The sequence below is a fragment of the Archocentrus centrarchus genome, unplaced genomic scaffold, assembly GCF_007364275.1.
Source record: "Archocentrus centrarchus isolate MPI-CPG fArcCen1 unplaced genomic scaffold, fArcCen1 scaffold_76_ctg1, whole genome shotgun sequence".
Taxonomy (NCBI): Eukaryota; Metazoa; Chordata; class Actinopteri; order Cichliformes; family Cichlidae; genus Archocentrus; species Archocentrus centrarchus.
In genome coordinates, this window is record NW_022060289.1 from 272,616 (window position 1) to 290,219 (window position 17,604).

Genomic DNA, 17,604 nt, shown 5'->3' on the forward strand with positions numbered 1-17,604 from the left:
CCTGGACTAGATAATGGTTAGTGTTATCGGACTGTTGTCAGATCCTTTGCTATGGTTGCCATTGTTCTGCTCGCTGTTTTGCTCCATTTACCTGACTACATTTGTTGTACCCAGATTCCTTGGAGACTGAGAGGAGAGGTTAAGGAGAGTCTTTACGGATTCCCTTGTCTGTACCGGAGCGAGGAATCCTGCGCCACTGGAAGACAGTTGGATATTCCTTGCCCTGAGCTCTGTAGATCAACTTTGCCAACTTCTTGTTCTCGGCCCCACAAATCTTAGAAACATGGTGTCAAACCAGATACTTACTCTGGATGGCATTACTTTGGCCTCCAGTAACACTGTGAGAAATCTTGGAGTCATTTTTGACCAGGATATGTCCTTCAATGCACATATTAAACAAATATGTAGGACCGCTTTTTTGCATTTGCGCAATATTTCTAAAATTAGAAACATCCTTTCTCAGAGTGATGCTGAAAAGCTCATTCATGCATTTATTACTTCTAGGCTGGATTATTGTAATTCATTATTATCAGGCTGTCCTAAAAGCTCCCTGAAAAGCCTTCAGCTGATCCAAAATGCTGCAGCTAGAGTACTGACAGGGACTAGAAAGAGAGAGCAGATTTCTCCCATATTGGCTTCTCTTCATTGGCTCCCTGTTAAATCTAGAATAGAATTTAAAATCCTTCTCCTCACCTACAAGGTCTTGGATAATCAGGCACCATCTTATCTCAAAGACCTCATAGTACCATATCACCCCAACAGAGCACTTCGCTCTCAGACTGCTGGCTTACTTGTGGTTCCTAGGATACTTAAGAGTAGAATGGGAGGCAGAGCCTTCAGCTTTCAGGCCCCTCTTCTGTGGAACCAGCTTCCAGCTTGGATTCAGGAGACAGACACCCTCTCTATTTTTAAGATTAGGCTTAAAACTTTCCTTTATGATAAAGCTTATAGTTAGGGCTGGATCAGGTGACCCTGAACCATCCCTTAGTTATGCTGCTATAGGCCTAGTCTGCTGGGGGGTTCACATAATGCACTGTTTCTCATTCACCTTATTTACTTTGTTTATACTCCACTCTGCATTTAATCATTAATTGATATTAATCTCTGGCTCTCTTCCACAGCATGTCTTTCTCTCCCCTCAGCCCAACCGGTCGTGGCAGATGACCCCCCCTCCCTGAGCCTGGTTCTGATGGAGGTTTCTTCCTGTTAAAAGGGAGTTTTTCCTTTCCACTGTCACCAAGTGCTGCTCATAGGGGGGCGTTTTGACTGTTGGGTTTTCTCTGTATTATTGTAGGGTCTTTACCCACAATACAAAGCGCCTTGAGGCGACAGTTTGTTGTGATTTGGCGCTATATAAATAAAATTGAATTGAATTGAATTGAATTTTTCCAGAGTCCTGCTCCACCTGTCTACTGGTCATGACACCAAGACTTCATACTGTAAATATGTACAGAAGCCACTTTCAGCTGCGGCCTCGCCACAGCAGGTAGGTCTCACTTTGCTTTGGAAGTGTTTTACACTGGAGGCATTTCCTGTCACAACCCCAGATGGGTTTTTTTTTTTTTTTTGTCCCAGGCTGGAATCAAACCAGCAAACTCTCCCTTGTTAAGTGGATAGGTTAACCATTACACCATTGGAGGCACCTAAATATGTATAAGGCTTTCCTATATAATACGGGTCTTTACCTTCCAATTTATACTGTAAGGTCTTTACCTTCCAATATAAAGCTCCTTGAGGCAGCTGCACTATACAAATAAAAATGAATGTATATATATATATATATATATATATATATATATATATATATATATATATATACACACACACAACATCACTTCTGTCTACATTCATATAATGTTTAACTGGGATAAGAAGATAAGAAGTGATTTTTTTATCTCTACTGTATTTGTGTATAAGAGTGACACAAACAAATTTAAGCATATGTGTGTTTAAACTGAGACTGAACACTGTGATAATGCCTTATAAGTTGTTTGTGTGCTTAGCTCAGCTCTAAAAAGGTTGGTACATATTTCCATGCCACACGTTACAAGTCATGCATCATATGTGAAATATGATATTTCACATATGACACACATGATTTGTAACTGCAACGTAACACTTTGATTCTTGATTTTTAAAGTTTCGTTTCATAACAGGTTCCCATGCACTTCATGAAGGGTAAAATGAATCTGTGAATATGCTGCAGCCTTGAGTTTGTGTTACTGCAGAAATACTTTTAAGGTGATGCTCTAAGAGGATTCTTTGATACATTTGTTGTTCTTGTGGTGCAGCTGTGGGTGGGACTGCAGCGCTTGTTCCTGCTGTCACTTCCTTTCATTCCAAAATAAAAGAACTGTTTTCTCCTCTCAGACTTGAAACACAACCCCCCTTTGTGTGTCTGAAACATCTGAGAATGTAAAATTACAACATTTTAAGACATACCCAAAGGCTGAATCACTTCTGTATGTTGATATCAAAACGTTAAAGCACTTGACAGCCGGTAAGTTTCACACACTGAATGATGAACTTTAAAGATTTTTCATCTCCATGAATACAGACTGTGCCTCGCAGCTCCGACCTCACCAACGTGTGTCTATATTCTCTTGACTTTCTATAATCAAAAAATGTCATTTCATTGGAAAGTGAAAAGAAGTGGACAAGGACAGATTCCCCACCCACTGCCTGCCACTCCACATCTCTGTTTTTTCTTTTCTTCCATCTCTGCCACACACACACACACACACACACACACACACACACACACACACACACACACACACACACACACACACACACACACACACACACACACACACACACACACACAAACAAACAGCCTTGTCTACACATTTCATAGCAAAGAAATGTGTGTCTGTGTTTATCCTTGTTTTCACATCCTTCCATCACTGGTTGTCATCATTCCCTCCTACACATTCAGTCCCATCCACTTTTACACCAGCATGTTGGAGACAAAACTATGTAGAAGGAAAAAGCCTCTGGAGCTTGAAAAAAGGCGACTGGACTTCTTTTTGTTCCTTGAAGATGTTTCACTTCTCATCCCAAAGGCTTCTTCACTTCTAAAAAACCAAAGGTGGAGAGACCCAGGTATTTAAACCCCAGTGGGCGTAGTCCCCTGGAGGTGGTTATGATCCTCTATTGTTCATGTGCATAATCACATGTGCCAAGGTGTGAGAGGAGGCGTGGGTAAAAGCCCACTCATCCACAATCTTTATGAACCTCCACATCCTCTCGGTCCTTAGGTCTCCTCAGATATTCTTCATTAACTTTTAATTCCATGATATTGTAGGGTCTTTACCTTACAATACAAAATGTCTTCAGGTGACTGTTTATTGTCATTTGTATAAACAAAATTGAATTGAATTGCATTGATAATTAAGCAGAATACACTCTGCAACTGCAATGAGTAACTGTTACATTACAGTGTAGCAGAATATTAAGAAATCCTGTGAGTATGAATTTTAACACTATCAAAAAGAGCAAACACAGGCACCTCTTTCTATGAAACCAATAGAGAGCTTGTGTTGTGTTGCATGTCACAAAAATGCCACCAGAGGGCAGTGTGGAGTAGTGAGCTCAGTGAGCTGTGAAACGTGACAGCAGGTAGTAACAAAGTAACCAAAGTGTGAGCAGTAAAGTGTTTGGGAGTTTTGAAAATGATGAAATGAATGAAGCAGGTCCAAAAATCACTTGCTTACTTTTACTCACTTCTGTTTTTGATCCTGAACTCATCTTACTGATATCTCTTTGTTAAATGGAAAGTAAAGCTGTTGATGAATCATCAACAGGAATGAAAACACAAAGGAAACACTTCATTTTGCTCTTGTGTGAAGATCACATGGACCACAGTCACATTTCAAACTGGGCGGTCTGAAGTTTGGGAATGGCTCATGTAACTGAGACTAACCAACTTGTTACCAACTAGTTACCTGTCATGGCTTCACCTGTTGTGCCCCGCTGTTTCCTCTTGCCCTAATTTCCTGATGTGTATTTAAGCCCTCAGTTTTCCTCTCACCATCCCTTGTATCCCATAGTTTAGCTCTGGCCTCAGCCCAGCCCAGCCCAGCCCAGCTGTTTACCCTCACCTCAATAAAAGTACACCAAGTTCATCACTCCCGAGTCCTGCATTTTTGGGGTCTTCCTGCTCCTGCCGCACACGAGCCATGACAGATACCAACTAGTCTAAATGTAATAAATCATCTCAGCCTGTGTATGTCAGACCTCATGCAGTCACAGACAAACTGTAGATCAGTCTGAATTCTGCACAAAGCCTGCAGACTGAATGCAGCTTATTTACATGCCTCTATAGTACTTTCACTTCTTCCCTCGAGTCATCACCGACCCCGTTTGCTGGCTTACTTACAGGATGAAGTTATTGTCTTTCCATGTTTCTTGCTTCTCATAGCATCCAAATGCAATCAGTCACATACAGCACTGAAGTTTACTTTTCTTTTTCCAACCCCAGTATTTCTCTTCTGTCTGCTGTTAATTTCCATCTCTCTGCTGTCAGTTATTATCTCTTATTCAATCTCACATAGTTTCTCCTTTCCCCCTCTGCCCTCCCTGCCATTTATTGCAGCCATTCTCTTTCTCCAGCAGTCTCTTTCTTTCTCATATTTTTAGTTATTCAGCATCTATCTGAGGGTTTGCCTTTCACACACACATATGAAAATACACTTTCTCCAGCAATGTGTAAACTGCCTGTGGCTGTGTGCAAAGGGCAAAGGGAGAGACACACTATGGAGAGAGGGCAGGAGGCAGTGTGTGTGTGTGTGTGTGTGTGTGTGTGTGTGTGTGTGTGTGCGCGTGCGCGCGCACGCAAAAAAGAGCCTTCACAAATACATTCATGGCCGAAAATGTTGGCACCCCTGAAAATTTTCCAGAAAATGAAATATTTCTCACAGAAAATTATTGTAATCACAAATATTTTGTTATGCACATGTTTATTTCCATTGTGGTTATTGGAACAACACAAAAAACAGAAAAAAAAAGCCAAAATTCATATAAATTCTACACAAAACTCCAAAAATGGGCCGGACAAAATTACTGTCACTGTCAACTTCATATTTGGGTGCTCACTCTTGGACAAAATAACTGAAGTCAGTCTCTTCCTGTAACCATCAACAAGCTTCTTCCACCTCTGAACTGGAATTTTGGACCACTCTTCTTTTGCAAACAGCTCCAGGTCTCTGATATTTGAAGGCTGCCTTCTCCAACAGCAATTTTAAGATCTCTCCACAGGTGTTCAGTGGGATTTAGATCCAGACTCATTGGTGGCCACTTCAGAGCTCTGCAGCACTTTGTTTCCATCCATTTCTTTGTGCTTTTTGGCGTATGTATGCGGTCAAAAATATACCAACATTACCAAAATCCTTTGGTAATCTTCAGATTTCATGATGTCTTGCACACAGTCAAGGAATCCAGTGCCAGGTACTGAGTTTCTTTGTAGGCCTCGTTCTGTTTTTGCTAACCAGTAGAATGACGTACTTTTCCAGAAAGTTCTATCTTGGTCTCATCTGTCCACAGGACATTGTCCCAGAAGGATTTTGGCTTACTCACGTACATTTTGTCAAACTGCGGTCTAACTTTTTATGTCTCTGTGTCAGCAGTGGGGTCCTCCTGGGTCTCCTGCCACAGCGTTTCCTTTCATTGAAATGTTGATGGATAGTTGGCGCTGACACTGATGCAGCCTCAGCCTGCAGGACAGCTTGAACTTCTTTAGAACTTGATTGGAGCTGCTTATCCACCATCCAGACTGTCCTGCGCTGCAGCCTTTCATCAGTTTTTCTCTTCCGTCCACGTCCAGTGAGATCAGCTACAGAGCTGTGGGCTGTAAACTTCTTGATTATGTTGCACACTGTGGACAAAGGAACATCAAGATCTCTGAGACGGACTTCTAACCTTCAGATTGATGATATTTTTCCACAATGTTGGTTCTCAAGTCCTCAGACAGTTCTCTTCTGTTCTCCATGTTTAGTGTGGCACACACAGACACACAATGCAGAGACTGAGTCAACTTCTCTCCTTTTTCTCTGGTTTCAGGTGTGATTTTTATATTGTCCACACCTGTTACTGTCACAGGTGAGTTTAAATGAGCATCAAATGGTTAAAACAAAGTTTTTTACCCATAATTTTGAAAAGGAGCCAACAATTCTGTCCAGCCTGTTTTTGGAGTTTAGCATGAAATTATATGGATTTAGTTTTTTTTCCAACACACAAAGGAAATGAACATGTGCATAACAAAACATGTGTGATTGCAATAATGTTCTGGGAGAAATACTTCATATTCTGGAAAAATTTCAGGGGTGCCAACATTTTCGACCATGACTGTATCTGTGAGTAATTCAAAGATATCATCATGGCCGAAAATGTTGGTTTGTTTTACATGCAGTATTTTGGCAAATTTGCAATGTGTTTCCATCCCTGGGCATCACATGATGGCTTTTTGGTGGATGTTCTTGCATCAATGATCATCACTGATTACTTTAATTTTCACTTACTATTTTACTTTTGGCGCCTCTTCTGTGGAACCAGCTTCCAGCTTGGATTCAGGAGACAGACACCCTCTCTATTTTTAAGATTAGGCTTAAAACTTTCCTTTATGATCAAGCTTATAGTTAGGGCTGGATCAGGTGACCCTGAACCATCCCTTAGTTATGCTGCTATAGGCCTAGTCTGCTGGGGGGTTCCCATAATGCACTGTTTCTTTTCATTCACCTTGTTTACTTTGTTTATACTCCACTCTGCATTTAATCATTAATTGATATTAATCTCTGGCTCTCCCCTCAGCAGATGACCCCCCCTCCCTGAGCCTGGTTCTTCTGGAGGTTTCTTCCTGTTAAAGGGAGTTTTTCCTTCCCACTGTCACCAAGTTTTGACTGTTGGGTTTTCTCTGTATTATTTTAGGGTCTTTACTTTACAGTATAAAGCACCTTGAGGCGTAAAGTCCAGACCCTAACCTTTGGGTCCTGACTGAGGCCAGCGTGTCATAAGCTCAAAGGTGCCTGCTATCTGAACAGTTTGCATTATAATAGGTTTTAAATATAACTTATCATGGCAATTTTTGAAGTATGGCAAAGTTACTTATTATCATATGAAACCACACCAAAGAAATCATCTGTTAATCGGTGCTCTGATGCTCAGCATCTGCTTCATCATTTTAGAGCTCGGTTATGTCTGCATCCTTCAGTCTTCCTCCCTCTCTTCTGCACATCCTTTTCAGTTTACTGTCTTAATATTTCTTATCTGCATGTGTGCTTATCTATAAGCACACAGTGTTGCAACCATGAAAGACAGTCATTCCTCATAATCTACAATTATATATCTTCATCCATCCACAATACATGCACGTTCCTTGTCGCTGGATTTAAGAGGACATTCGCTTTGTCAGTGACAAAACGCTCGCTAATGTCAGATCTGTCAGGATGGAAATAGAAAATCTGTCATGCAGAACCTGACAATGACAATTTTGTCTTTCATCTCTTCAACTGTGGCAGGAAGCAAAGACAAAAGTCTGTTAAATCAGAATAAAAGCACAGCGCGATGGGCTGGCAGGACATGAGGAAGATGAGTGATGAAAATAACCATCAGAACGGAGACAGGAGACAGAGGACAGATGACACCCAGAATACCTTTCCCCCGATCCATTTATGGATTTCCAATCACGTACTAACACAGTGAATAGCAGCAGAAAAGGCAGATGGCATGAAGCTAAGAAGAAAGTGATGGCTGGACAGAGAGGGCAGAGTGAGTGAGAAACGAACTGAACTGACAGTCACACAGATCTGACTGACAGGAGCTCAGAGCTGCTGCACGTTTGTACAGGAAGCCTTTCCTGCGCTTTCAGCAGGAGCATCTCAGGAACATCACACTGACAAATACAGCACGGCCGAGCCGTGTTCCATTCTGGGGTCTGAGCACTGTTATTTTTATAGGTCAAAATCAGAATTCATGGTTATGAAACAGAAATTATTCATTTTTATTTTATTGGGGTTTTTTGGATTGATTAATAGGGTGCTTCTTTTTTAGCCAAATGGCTACAGAGCAGATGGTCCAATGCTTTCAAACACACACGTGCAAAATGTGGCTGAGACGTGACTGGGATGGATATATATTGTATAAACTGGACGAATGCATGTTATAAAGCCGCTGTCATACACATGATGTCCTGCTAAAGCTAATCCATGGAAACTGATCTGAGTCTCTCTTCACGCTGATGCTTCCTCTCTGTCCTCCGGTCCACTCACCTGAACCAGCAGACGATGGTCCACCTGAGTGAAGAGTTTGACCTCACTGTGCTTTGCATCACTTTGGTTAGGTCTTTTTTTTTTTTCTAAAAAGTTAAGCTCCAAGAACAACTCTTGATAAAAGACTGTGTGAGGCCTTCAGAATAACTGTGATAATAATGATGTTTGCTGAACACCATCTCCATTCTTTGTGAGCATATCTGCCTTTTGTCTGCTGCACTTCCTTTGTGCCTGACAGCAAATACACACTGTGCTGCTTACCACATAGAGCTGCTTCCACAGTAAGGCCCATTCCTGCAGCGTTGAGGTGACCTCGGTGACGATGGGGTCTTCGAGAGGCACCACAGTCTCGTGTGGCCTGCACGGGGACACAACCACACAGACACGTTTCAGATGTGCAGACACAGAGCAGCACCAGTCCTTTAAACTGTTAACAGAGACAATAAGCTGCTCTGTCACCACATGAACTGGGTGATTGTGTTGTGTTACATACAGTTAGGGTTCAACAACAGTGAATCAAAGTGAACTGACAAACAGTAACCATGTTACTGTAACAGCACCAAGATCAATATTTACAAACACAACGTGCTGCAAAAAGCATGAGATGAACTAATATCCAACTACACTGACAGACACGAGTGAGCACAAGTTAATAACCATAAAATAAAAGACATGAAAAATCAAAGAACAGCAGGATCAAATCCAATGAAAAAATAACAAAATGATACACATGAATCAAAATGAACATAAAAAAATCCACAAAATGTACACAATGAGAGAAGAGAAATAAAGTGAGTGCAGGAGCAGCACCTGCAATAAGCCTCACCTGAGCAGAGCTCAGAGTTTCCCGTTTTCACACAGAAGAAACTAAAGCAGCTGAAACAAAGACCTCAGGTCACCTCACCTGAAACAAACCCCGCCTTCCCTCACTCCCTCACTCCCTCACTCACTCACTCACTCCCTCACTCCCTCACTCCCTCCCTCACTCACTCACTCCCTCACTCACTCACTCACTCACTCACTCACTCCCTCACTCCCTCACTCACTCACCCACTCCCTCCCTCTCTTCCTCCCTCCCTCCTTCACTCCCTCCATCCTTCACTCACTCACCCACTCCCTCCTCTCTTCCTCCCTCCCTCCCTCACTCCCTCCCTCCCTCACTCACTCACTCCCTCACTCCCTCACTCACTCACCCACTCCCTCCCTCTCTTCCTCCCTCCCTCCTTCACTTCCCTCCGTCCCTCACTCACTCACTCCCTCTCTTCCTCCCTCCCTCCTTCACCTCCCTCCGTCCCTCACTCCCTCACTCCCCTCCCTCTCTTCCTCCCTCCCTCCTTCACTCCCTCCGTCCCTCACTCACTCACTCCCTCCCTCTCTTCCTCCCTCCCTCCTTCACTCCCTCCGTCCTTCACCTCACTCACTCCCTCCCTCTCTTCCTCCCTCCCTCCCTCACTCCCTCACTCACTCACTCCCTCCTCCCTCACTCACTCACCCACTCCCTCCTCTCTTCCTCCTCCCTCCCTCACTCCCTCACTCACTCACTTCCTCACTCACTCACTCACTCACGTCCCTCACTCACTCCCTCACTCCCTCACTCACTCACTCACTCACTCACTCCCTCCCTCTCTTCCTCCCTCCCTCCTTCACTCCCTCCATCCTTCACTCACTCACATCCCTCCCTCTCTTCCGCCCTCCCTCCTTCACTCCCTCCGTCCCTCACTCACTCACTCCCTCTCTTCCTCCCTCCCTCCTTCACTCCCTCCGTCCCTCACTCACTCACTCCCTCCCTCTCTTCCTCCCTCCCTCCTTCACTCCTCCTCCGTCCCTCACTCACTCCACTCCCCTCCCTCTCTTCCTCCCTCCCTCCCTCCCTCCCTCCGTCCCTCACTCCCTCCCTCTCTTCCTCCCTCCCTCCCTCACTCCCTCCGTCCCTCACTCACTCACTCCCTCCCCTCTCTTCCTCCCTCCCTCCCTCACTACTCCCTCCGTCCTTCACTCACTCACTCCCTCCCTCTCTTCCTCCCTCCCTCCTTCACTCCCTCCCTCACTCATTCTTCACTGAAACTCAAAGCTGTGTCTCCAGCCTGGAGTCTGGAATATTAAAGTAACACACACTCACACACACACACACACCTTCCCTCCCTCCCTGACTCAGGGAAACAGCCCCCCCCCCCTGTCGCATAAGTGATTAATTAATAAAAGCCCGTGTGCCAGATTAGCTGATCTCCCGGCTGAGCCGTAGCTGGCGGCTGCCTGGTGATTTCACACACATTAGCTACACTTGTATCACAGACGCTTCTCCTCCTCTGTTCTACTTTTCTCTCGGCCTGATCGCTCCCTCCTTGTGCGTCTCTTCCTCGTGTTGTTCCTCCTCAGGTTTTCTCCCTGTTCTGGCACATCTCCATCATCCATCTCACTTTCTACTCTTCCTCCTCCTCTCTATCCTCCCCCAGCGTCCTCTTCTGTCCTGCCTTTCCCTCTCGTTCCCCCTTTTCTGCTTTCTCTCTTGGCTTTCTTCCCTCGTTGGTACCTGAGCTCTTTCTCTCTCTGCATCTCCAGAGTCTTTTCTCTTCCTTTCCCTTATCTCCTCTGTCTCATCACTTCTGTTGTGTGCAAATATCCACTCTGACCATACCCCGCAACAAGTCTCCTTCTAGTTACCACTTCCTCAGAACTCATCACTTCCCCGAGCTGCTGCAGTGGTTCTCCGTCAGTCTGGAGCCTCTTATATTTTCATCTCCTGCCTCCTAACAGCCTCTTTTCATTTTTATTAATACACTCTGTTAAAAACACACTCTCTGTCTCGCTTTTCAAACTCTTGAGGGAAGAAGAGAGCATTTTTCCTTTGGTTCACAAAATATTCAAACCCCCCAGCAGTGTTTAAAACTTTAAAGGCATTTCATATTCTATATTCTCTGGGCTCCTTTAAACGACTGCAGTCCAACCTCGTGTTTCGGATTTTTTTTAACATGTTTCTTGTGCTGCGTGACACGTTAGTAACAGATCACAGGCTGCTCAGCAGCATCAGTGCTGGAGCCCCTCATATCCTCAGTGCCTTTCTCAACACCCTCCCCATAAATGACTGCATGAGCACTTCACCAGCACTCCATCTCTCACTTTATGCAGCGGTGCGTTCACAGCCTCTGATGGCTGCTCCCATCTGAATCCAGCTACACTGGAGCAGTGTGACAGCTCACGCCACCTTAGAGCAAAAATCACAGGTTTAACCACCCTGCTGTTTACAATCGCTGACAGCGCCTCACACATGACTTGCTGGCCACCACCTCCTACTGTTGCTGCATCAACCCCAGCACCTCCTGATGTTCTACCTGCTGACTGCATCCAGCAAAAACGGATGTGACCACAACAACAGAACCACTGAGCGCACTCAGCTCAACTCAGGCTGCACCTCCATTTGTGTTTGGACATGTTTTCATGTGCGTTTAGTGCAGCAGGTGAAAGTAAAATATCCTGCTGAAGTGTGTGCACCTTGTACAGGTAAGTGTGCATCAGTAATTCTCGCCTTCAGTGTCCCACCCAGCTAAATCTCTTTAATCACAACTAAATGCTGTGAAAATGTGTAGAAAGAAATGCTCCTTTACATCTACGACTGTCAAAAAGGGACTCGGGCTCCTCGACACTTGTGCACACTCCTCCAACATCCCTCAGATTCAAACCCAGAATGTTTGTGTTAATAAAACTAAGACACACACACAAGAATGCACAAAGTCCTTTAAAGTTTTCATTTGGAAACGCTCGGGTTTCAGCCCTGACCATTTAAACGTCTCACAGACAGCTGAGCAAAGGAGGGCTGCTCAGTGGGTTTAGGTTGAACTGAAGTCTCCTGAAAAGGCTTTTCATCTTCTCAAACATGAACGTTTCCACTCATCAAGGTAACGAGAGCCCAACTGTGATTTTATTTTTTTCAGTTTTTTAAACTGGTTTCCTAACATGCATCCTAGTTTACAGCCTCTGGTTTATGGATATAATGTGTTTGAAGGACAGCTGGGGCAGCTAAGCCTCCCTGTCTTTATATTTATTGAACAGTAAAGTCAGGTGAGCCAAATGTCCTCCTGTCACAGCTGGTTACCTGGCCTGTGCCTACACTCAGGGGCCGGTCTGCAGTTATACTGGAAAGTTTTCACGCTTCTCTGCATTTCTGCAGCGTTTCTGAGCTGAACGTTCAACAATGTGAACTTTCCTCGTGAACAGTCCCTAAACTTCTGCTGAGAGGACTCACACATCAATCTTTCATTTGAACGCCACTTTAAAGTGGACGAGTCGTACTGATCCCGTAACAGAACTGCAGCTAAATGTCAGATCACTCGGCGTCTGTGCTTGGACAGCATTCATTAAAGCATCAGAGATGGAGATGCTGAATGTGATGCTGGAACAAAGACAGCCCGTCGGCTGCTGTCCTGCACTCAGGCTCGATCAGTCACCACGATGAATGAATTCAGCTCTCAGCTCGCTGCCGGCTTTTCATGACCCCGGAACGAGACGGAGGTTTATCACAAATTCATCAAGTGTGGATGGAGTAACTAGACTGGTAGACGTGACACTTGAATAAAGTTCAGTTGAAATATGGATGTGACTGAGAAACAGGACCCTACAGTGTGCGCTGTGTTATCCTCCTTTCTGACTCTAAATAGGATCATAATGTAGTTCATCGTGGCTCTGACCATCAGCACTGATCAGGACAGCTTTCACTGAGGTCGAACATCAATATGACTCCAGTACAGTCACATTTATTTCCTCTATTTTGCAGGCAGAAGAGTCGCCGCCTGCTGGCCATTAGAAAAGAATACTAGTTTAAAGCACCTTTGCAATGGCTTCATTTTTCAGCCCCATCCATCCATCTTCATAACACACTTTCTTCCTTGTTGGTAGAGCGCACCTACAACCACATCCTGCACCAACCTGCCGGCTGCACAGAGTGACGCTGCCAGCCCTCCATCAACATGAAACGTTAGCACGAATTTGAAAAAGATCTGTGTTGTCTGCCTGCAGTCCCGACTCACCTCCTCCACATCTCCACCTCATCCTGGTCGCCTCAGCCAAGTCTCCATCTGTCATACTTCACCATGACTACCAGCTTCTAGACTCCAGGGGTCCTGTCATACTTCCTGCCATTAATCAGACTAGCTTTTTACTCAAGCTCTGGACTTCAGTAATTATGCTCAGCTCTAATAGTCTCTCTTCATTAGACCAACAGTGGACATCAAACCGAAGCTCAGGGAAAGTTCTTCTCAGGTTTGTAGATCCAGGTTGTAATTGGTCCTGTTTGCTGTTTGTGGCTCTCCTCCCTTTCCCTTCACAGCTGGTGTGGATCGCTGCCCCTCCCTGAGCCGGGTTCGGTTTCTCCCTGTAAAAAGGGAGCTCTTCTTCCTCACTGTGACCAAGTGCTAGTCACTGGTGACAGTGAGATCTTTGGGGTTCTTCTCTAATACTGTAGGGTAGTTACCTTTATACTGCCTGACCTGGCAGCATATGAATAAAAGTGAAGTGAACGGCCTGATCTGTTAGCAGCCCGTTGCACTTTGAACCCTGCTGATATTCTGGTGACCGTTTTATTTTGGTAGGTCAAACCAAATTCATCGAAGGTTTCAGAACCATCGATAGCTCCATTATTCTCTCTGTGTCACAGTCTCACATGCTCTTTCTTAGACACGTTTTTAAATAAAACTTTTTTTAAATTCTGAATAAATAGTCCTTCAAGGAGAAATGGGTTGTCATGGGTTTAAGTTGTAGATTAGCTCAGAAAGCATCGATTAAGCCACCCTGAAATCTGAACGCTGGATAGTTGAAAACTTCTTTTCTATTTAAGGCTCCACAGTCTTTGTAGCACAAATCCATGTTGGTATAAAAGCTCTTCTTTGTATATGAAGAGCTCTATTCAAAAAGACTGCATTCATGGGAAATGGGGAGTTATTAAGTTGGTATAATAAATAAATTGTTTCTTAAATGATACGTGATAAGCTACAGTAAATCCAGCCTGGTGCTTAAGCAGCTCAGTGAGAATTCAAAGGAGGGATTTGATTTTAATGTCTTATTTTAATTTATTTCATACTTTGAATTTTTAAAAACAGGAGAGGCAGGATGGTGATAAAAGAATGGGAAAGGATGGAATAAAAAGACCGTACTGGGTCTGACTATAACATGTGATTATATCACTTATAGTACAGAAACATTCCTTCCAGTCCCAGAATAGAAATCTGTGAAAATGACCAAAAACCTGCAGGTCTGTGGACATGCAGCATTTCTCCTGGTTTCTGAGGAACATTCTGCTGACATGAACCTCAGGACTGACTGCAGAGCAGCTGAGCTGACAGTCACAGGAACCTTTAAACACATGTGGCTCAAAGTGACCACACGCAGCACTGCGGTCACATTAACAATCAGTTAAACATGAAAACTGTCACTTATTAACAATGTTACACAGTTACAGCTGAACTTGTGTTTCATAAGTGACTCATTGTTTCAGAGTTTGTGCAGTTTGAGCCTTTCTTCACATTCAGAATCTCACAGGTTAAATTTGCTCTGTCAGACGTTCGTCTTCAGGTCGGCGAGCTGCAGCTTAACTGCTGAAACAGCAGACACGTGCACAGTTCCCCCTGCACGTTTATGAAGACTTTACACCCTTTAATGAAGTAAAACACCCTCTTTCAGATTCCTCTGCATATTCTGGGATTGCTCATGTTGTTATGGGACCGCATTAGCCCACCACAGTCTCAGAAAATCAAGCATTGTTCCTTTAGGCCTGCAGCAGCTGTGACCCACAGTTCACCTTCTGTGGTGAATGTGATGGTACCAAATGGACTTTAAAAACCTTTGGGAGACACATTCATTTATTATAAACAGTTATTTCCTTATTAGTCACTTATGCCCACAGAAATATCCTGGCATTTGTATACCCATTTATTTATTGTATTATTTACAGTTTCGCTGGTTTCATCCGTCTCTGCACCTGCAGACAATCTGTGCACTGGATCTTCTCTCTGAAAGATGGCCTCATTAATCTGTGCAGCACACATCGAACTTATGCAGTTTATTAAATGATTTTCTTTGGAACATGAAAGTAATAAGAACACAGTAAAACAAATTAAATTTGTTTCTGGTGTGGCTGTCTCCTCATATGAAACCTTTAAATCTAGAAGAAATGTTAGTGCCTGGGAGCACTGGTGTTCCTTTGTGGGCCTCCAACAGGTCCAACATGAGGTCCGATGATTAGAAATGTGTGTAGAGCAGACCCGCAGGGACAGGAATGGACTCTTACTGCATTTCTGAGAATACTGAAGCACCTTTCCTGCCAACACTCAGGTTTCAGAGGGCAGAAAGTGAATATTATATTTACTCTTACTTTGACCAATATGTCAGCTCTGTTGCTGCTTTACAGCAACATGGAAGTAAGTGTAAATTGTATGAACAGTTCAGCTTGACTGTAACTGACCTGGAGCCAGCGTTAGCCTGGTGAAGACACACTGACTGTTTTCAGAGGGAGCTCTGAGCATCCACACAAGCTTTCTGCTACATTCTGCTATTCAGCAGAAACACTGCTGATTTTCATTCACGTGGACAAACAACCTTGTTTCTGTGCAGGTGGAGCCACGAAGGAACTGACAGAACGATCCGACCACGTGGAGAAATCTGTCACTTTGCTGGTCATATGCATGTACACTGTGCAGTCCCCCTGCATGAAAGCAGGGTCCTGGAGTCTGACTGAAGGAACTCGCTGAAGCTCGCGATCGTCCCTCAGAAAGTTTAATAGTTCATCTTCTTAGGCCCACGTTTGCTGTTTGTTTTGGGATTCTTTGGTGCATCTTGTTGTTCAGTCTGACCTTTACTATGAATGTGGTGTGTGTGTGTGTGTGTGTGTGTGTGTGTGTGTGTGCATTTATAGGTGTCTGCTTTTTAATATTTGTAAATGCCTGCTCTGAGAGAAGGAGGCAAAGTGCTCCTCACAACAACCTGACCATGTGATGGAGCGTTGAACCTGAAGGCTGCTGAGCACTGCTGTCTCACCTGGACCCGGCCAACTCAGCATGAACAAATTGTCACCTTTTACCCATCTGTCCAATCACAGTGATGGAGGTGCAGAATAGAAACCCAGTATTGGGTGTAACACTTCACTGTCATCACATTTTCTTTAACACAGTAGCTCAGAAATCACTGCTGGACTAAATAATTACATTACAGCCACAAACCAAAGCTTTATTGCAGTGCTGCCCATCCCTGAACTACCACAGCATGGATATGAAGCAGCATCAGTCCATAACAAGACAATAGCTGCCAATCAAATACATGTAGAGTCCCATTACTTTCCAGTGTTTCATCACTGCAATCAGACATAAAGCAATAAGCTTCAAACACATTACTCTGCCCCCCCCCCCCCCCCCCCCCCCCCCCCCCCGTCACAGTGAACATGCAGCGTTTGTTTGTACACTGAACACAATATGATTTTCTTATTCCCTCAAACACATCACACACACACACACACACTCTGCTACTTTCAGACCTGTTTGATCAACAGTCTTTAATTATGTTTGTCATCATGCAGCAGCTTCCTTCCTCCTTCACTGAAATATACCAGTTCTTCCCGCTCTAAACTCTCTCTCTGCCCTGGAGGCCTACTTGAAACTCTAAAAGATTCACTAATTCCAATTAATTTACTCTCCTTGCCTTTAATTAAAAAACTCTTATGCAAATCGGGACATGCTCTGTAACGCTGATTAATCTGAAGTTTTGTTTTGGGGGTGTTTAGTTTTTTTTAAAAGCTTTTCCAATAATTATGCAAATGTATTAAAATATGTACTGTTGAACTTGGAAGGAAATGAGAAAAGAGGAGGTTTATACCTTATTTAGACAGAATGCGTCTCAAAACATCTGATCCCAACAGAAAACGAGATTTCATCAAATTACCTCCTAAACGGTTTTAGCTGCAGAAGAAGAAAAATGCCTCCCAGCACTGCGGAGACGGAGTAACTGTGGCATCATCCCACATACAGTAGACGAGGGCGACTTCAATCAGATCAGAGCTGGAGTGACTAAAAGATGATGACATACAGTACGGTGCAAACGGCTGTAGGCATGTTTGATTCTTATCTCACAACACCAGGAGCCCCAGATTCACAGCCAGAGTCATAAAAAGTGTTCTTCAGCCATAAGACAAACAGGAAGTCCTGCACCAGGACGTAGAGTCCCACAGAGTCCAACATCATGGTCTCAGTGCAGGATCACACAGGGACACAGAAGACTGCCCCAGACTGAATCCAGAGAAAAACCCTGGAGTAACCTTGAAGGACTGTGCACAACTAGTGCTCTTCTAAAGGTTTCCCACAGA

At 44.0% G+C, this 17,604-nt stretch overlaps 1 protein-coding gene across 1 annotated transcript in view; it reads right to left on the reverse strand.

The window, feature by feature from the left end:
* The window catches only part of LOC115777809 (dedicator of cytokinesis protein 3-like), a 277,391-nt gene that overhangs the window by 129,700 nt on the left and 130,087 nt on the right, over positions 1 to 17,604 (reverse strand). Inside the window, 1 exon segment of the mRNA XM_030725805.1 lies at positions 8,526 to 8,622. Within this exon segment, the coding sequence (XP_030581665.1) occupies positions 8,526 to 8,622 (97 nt within the window).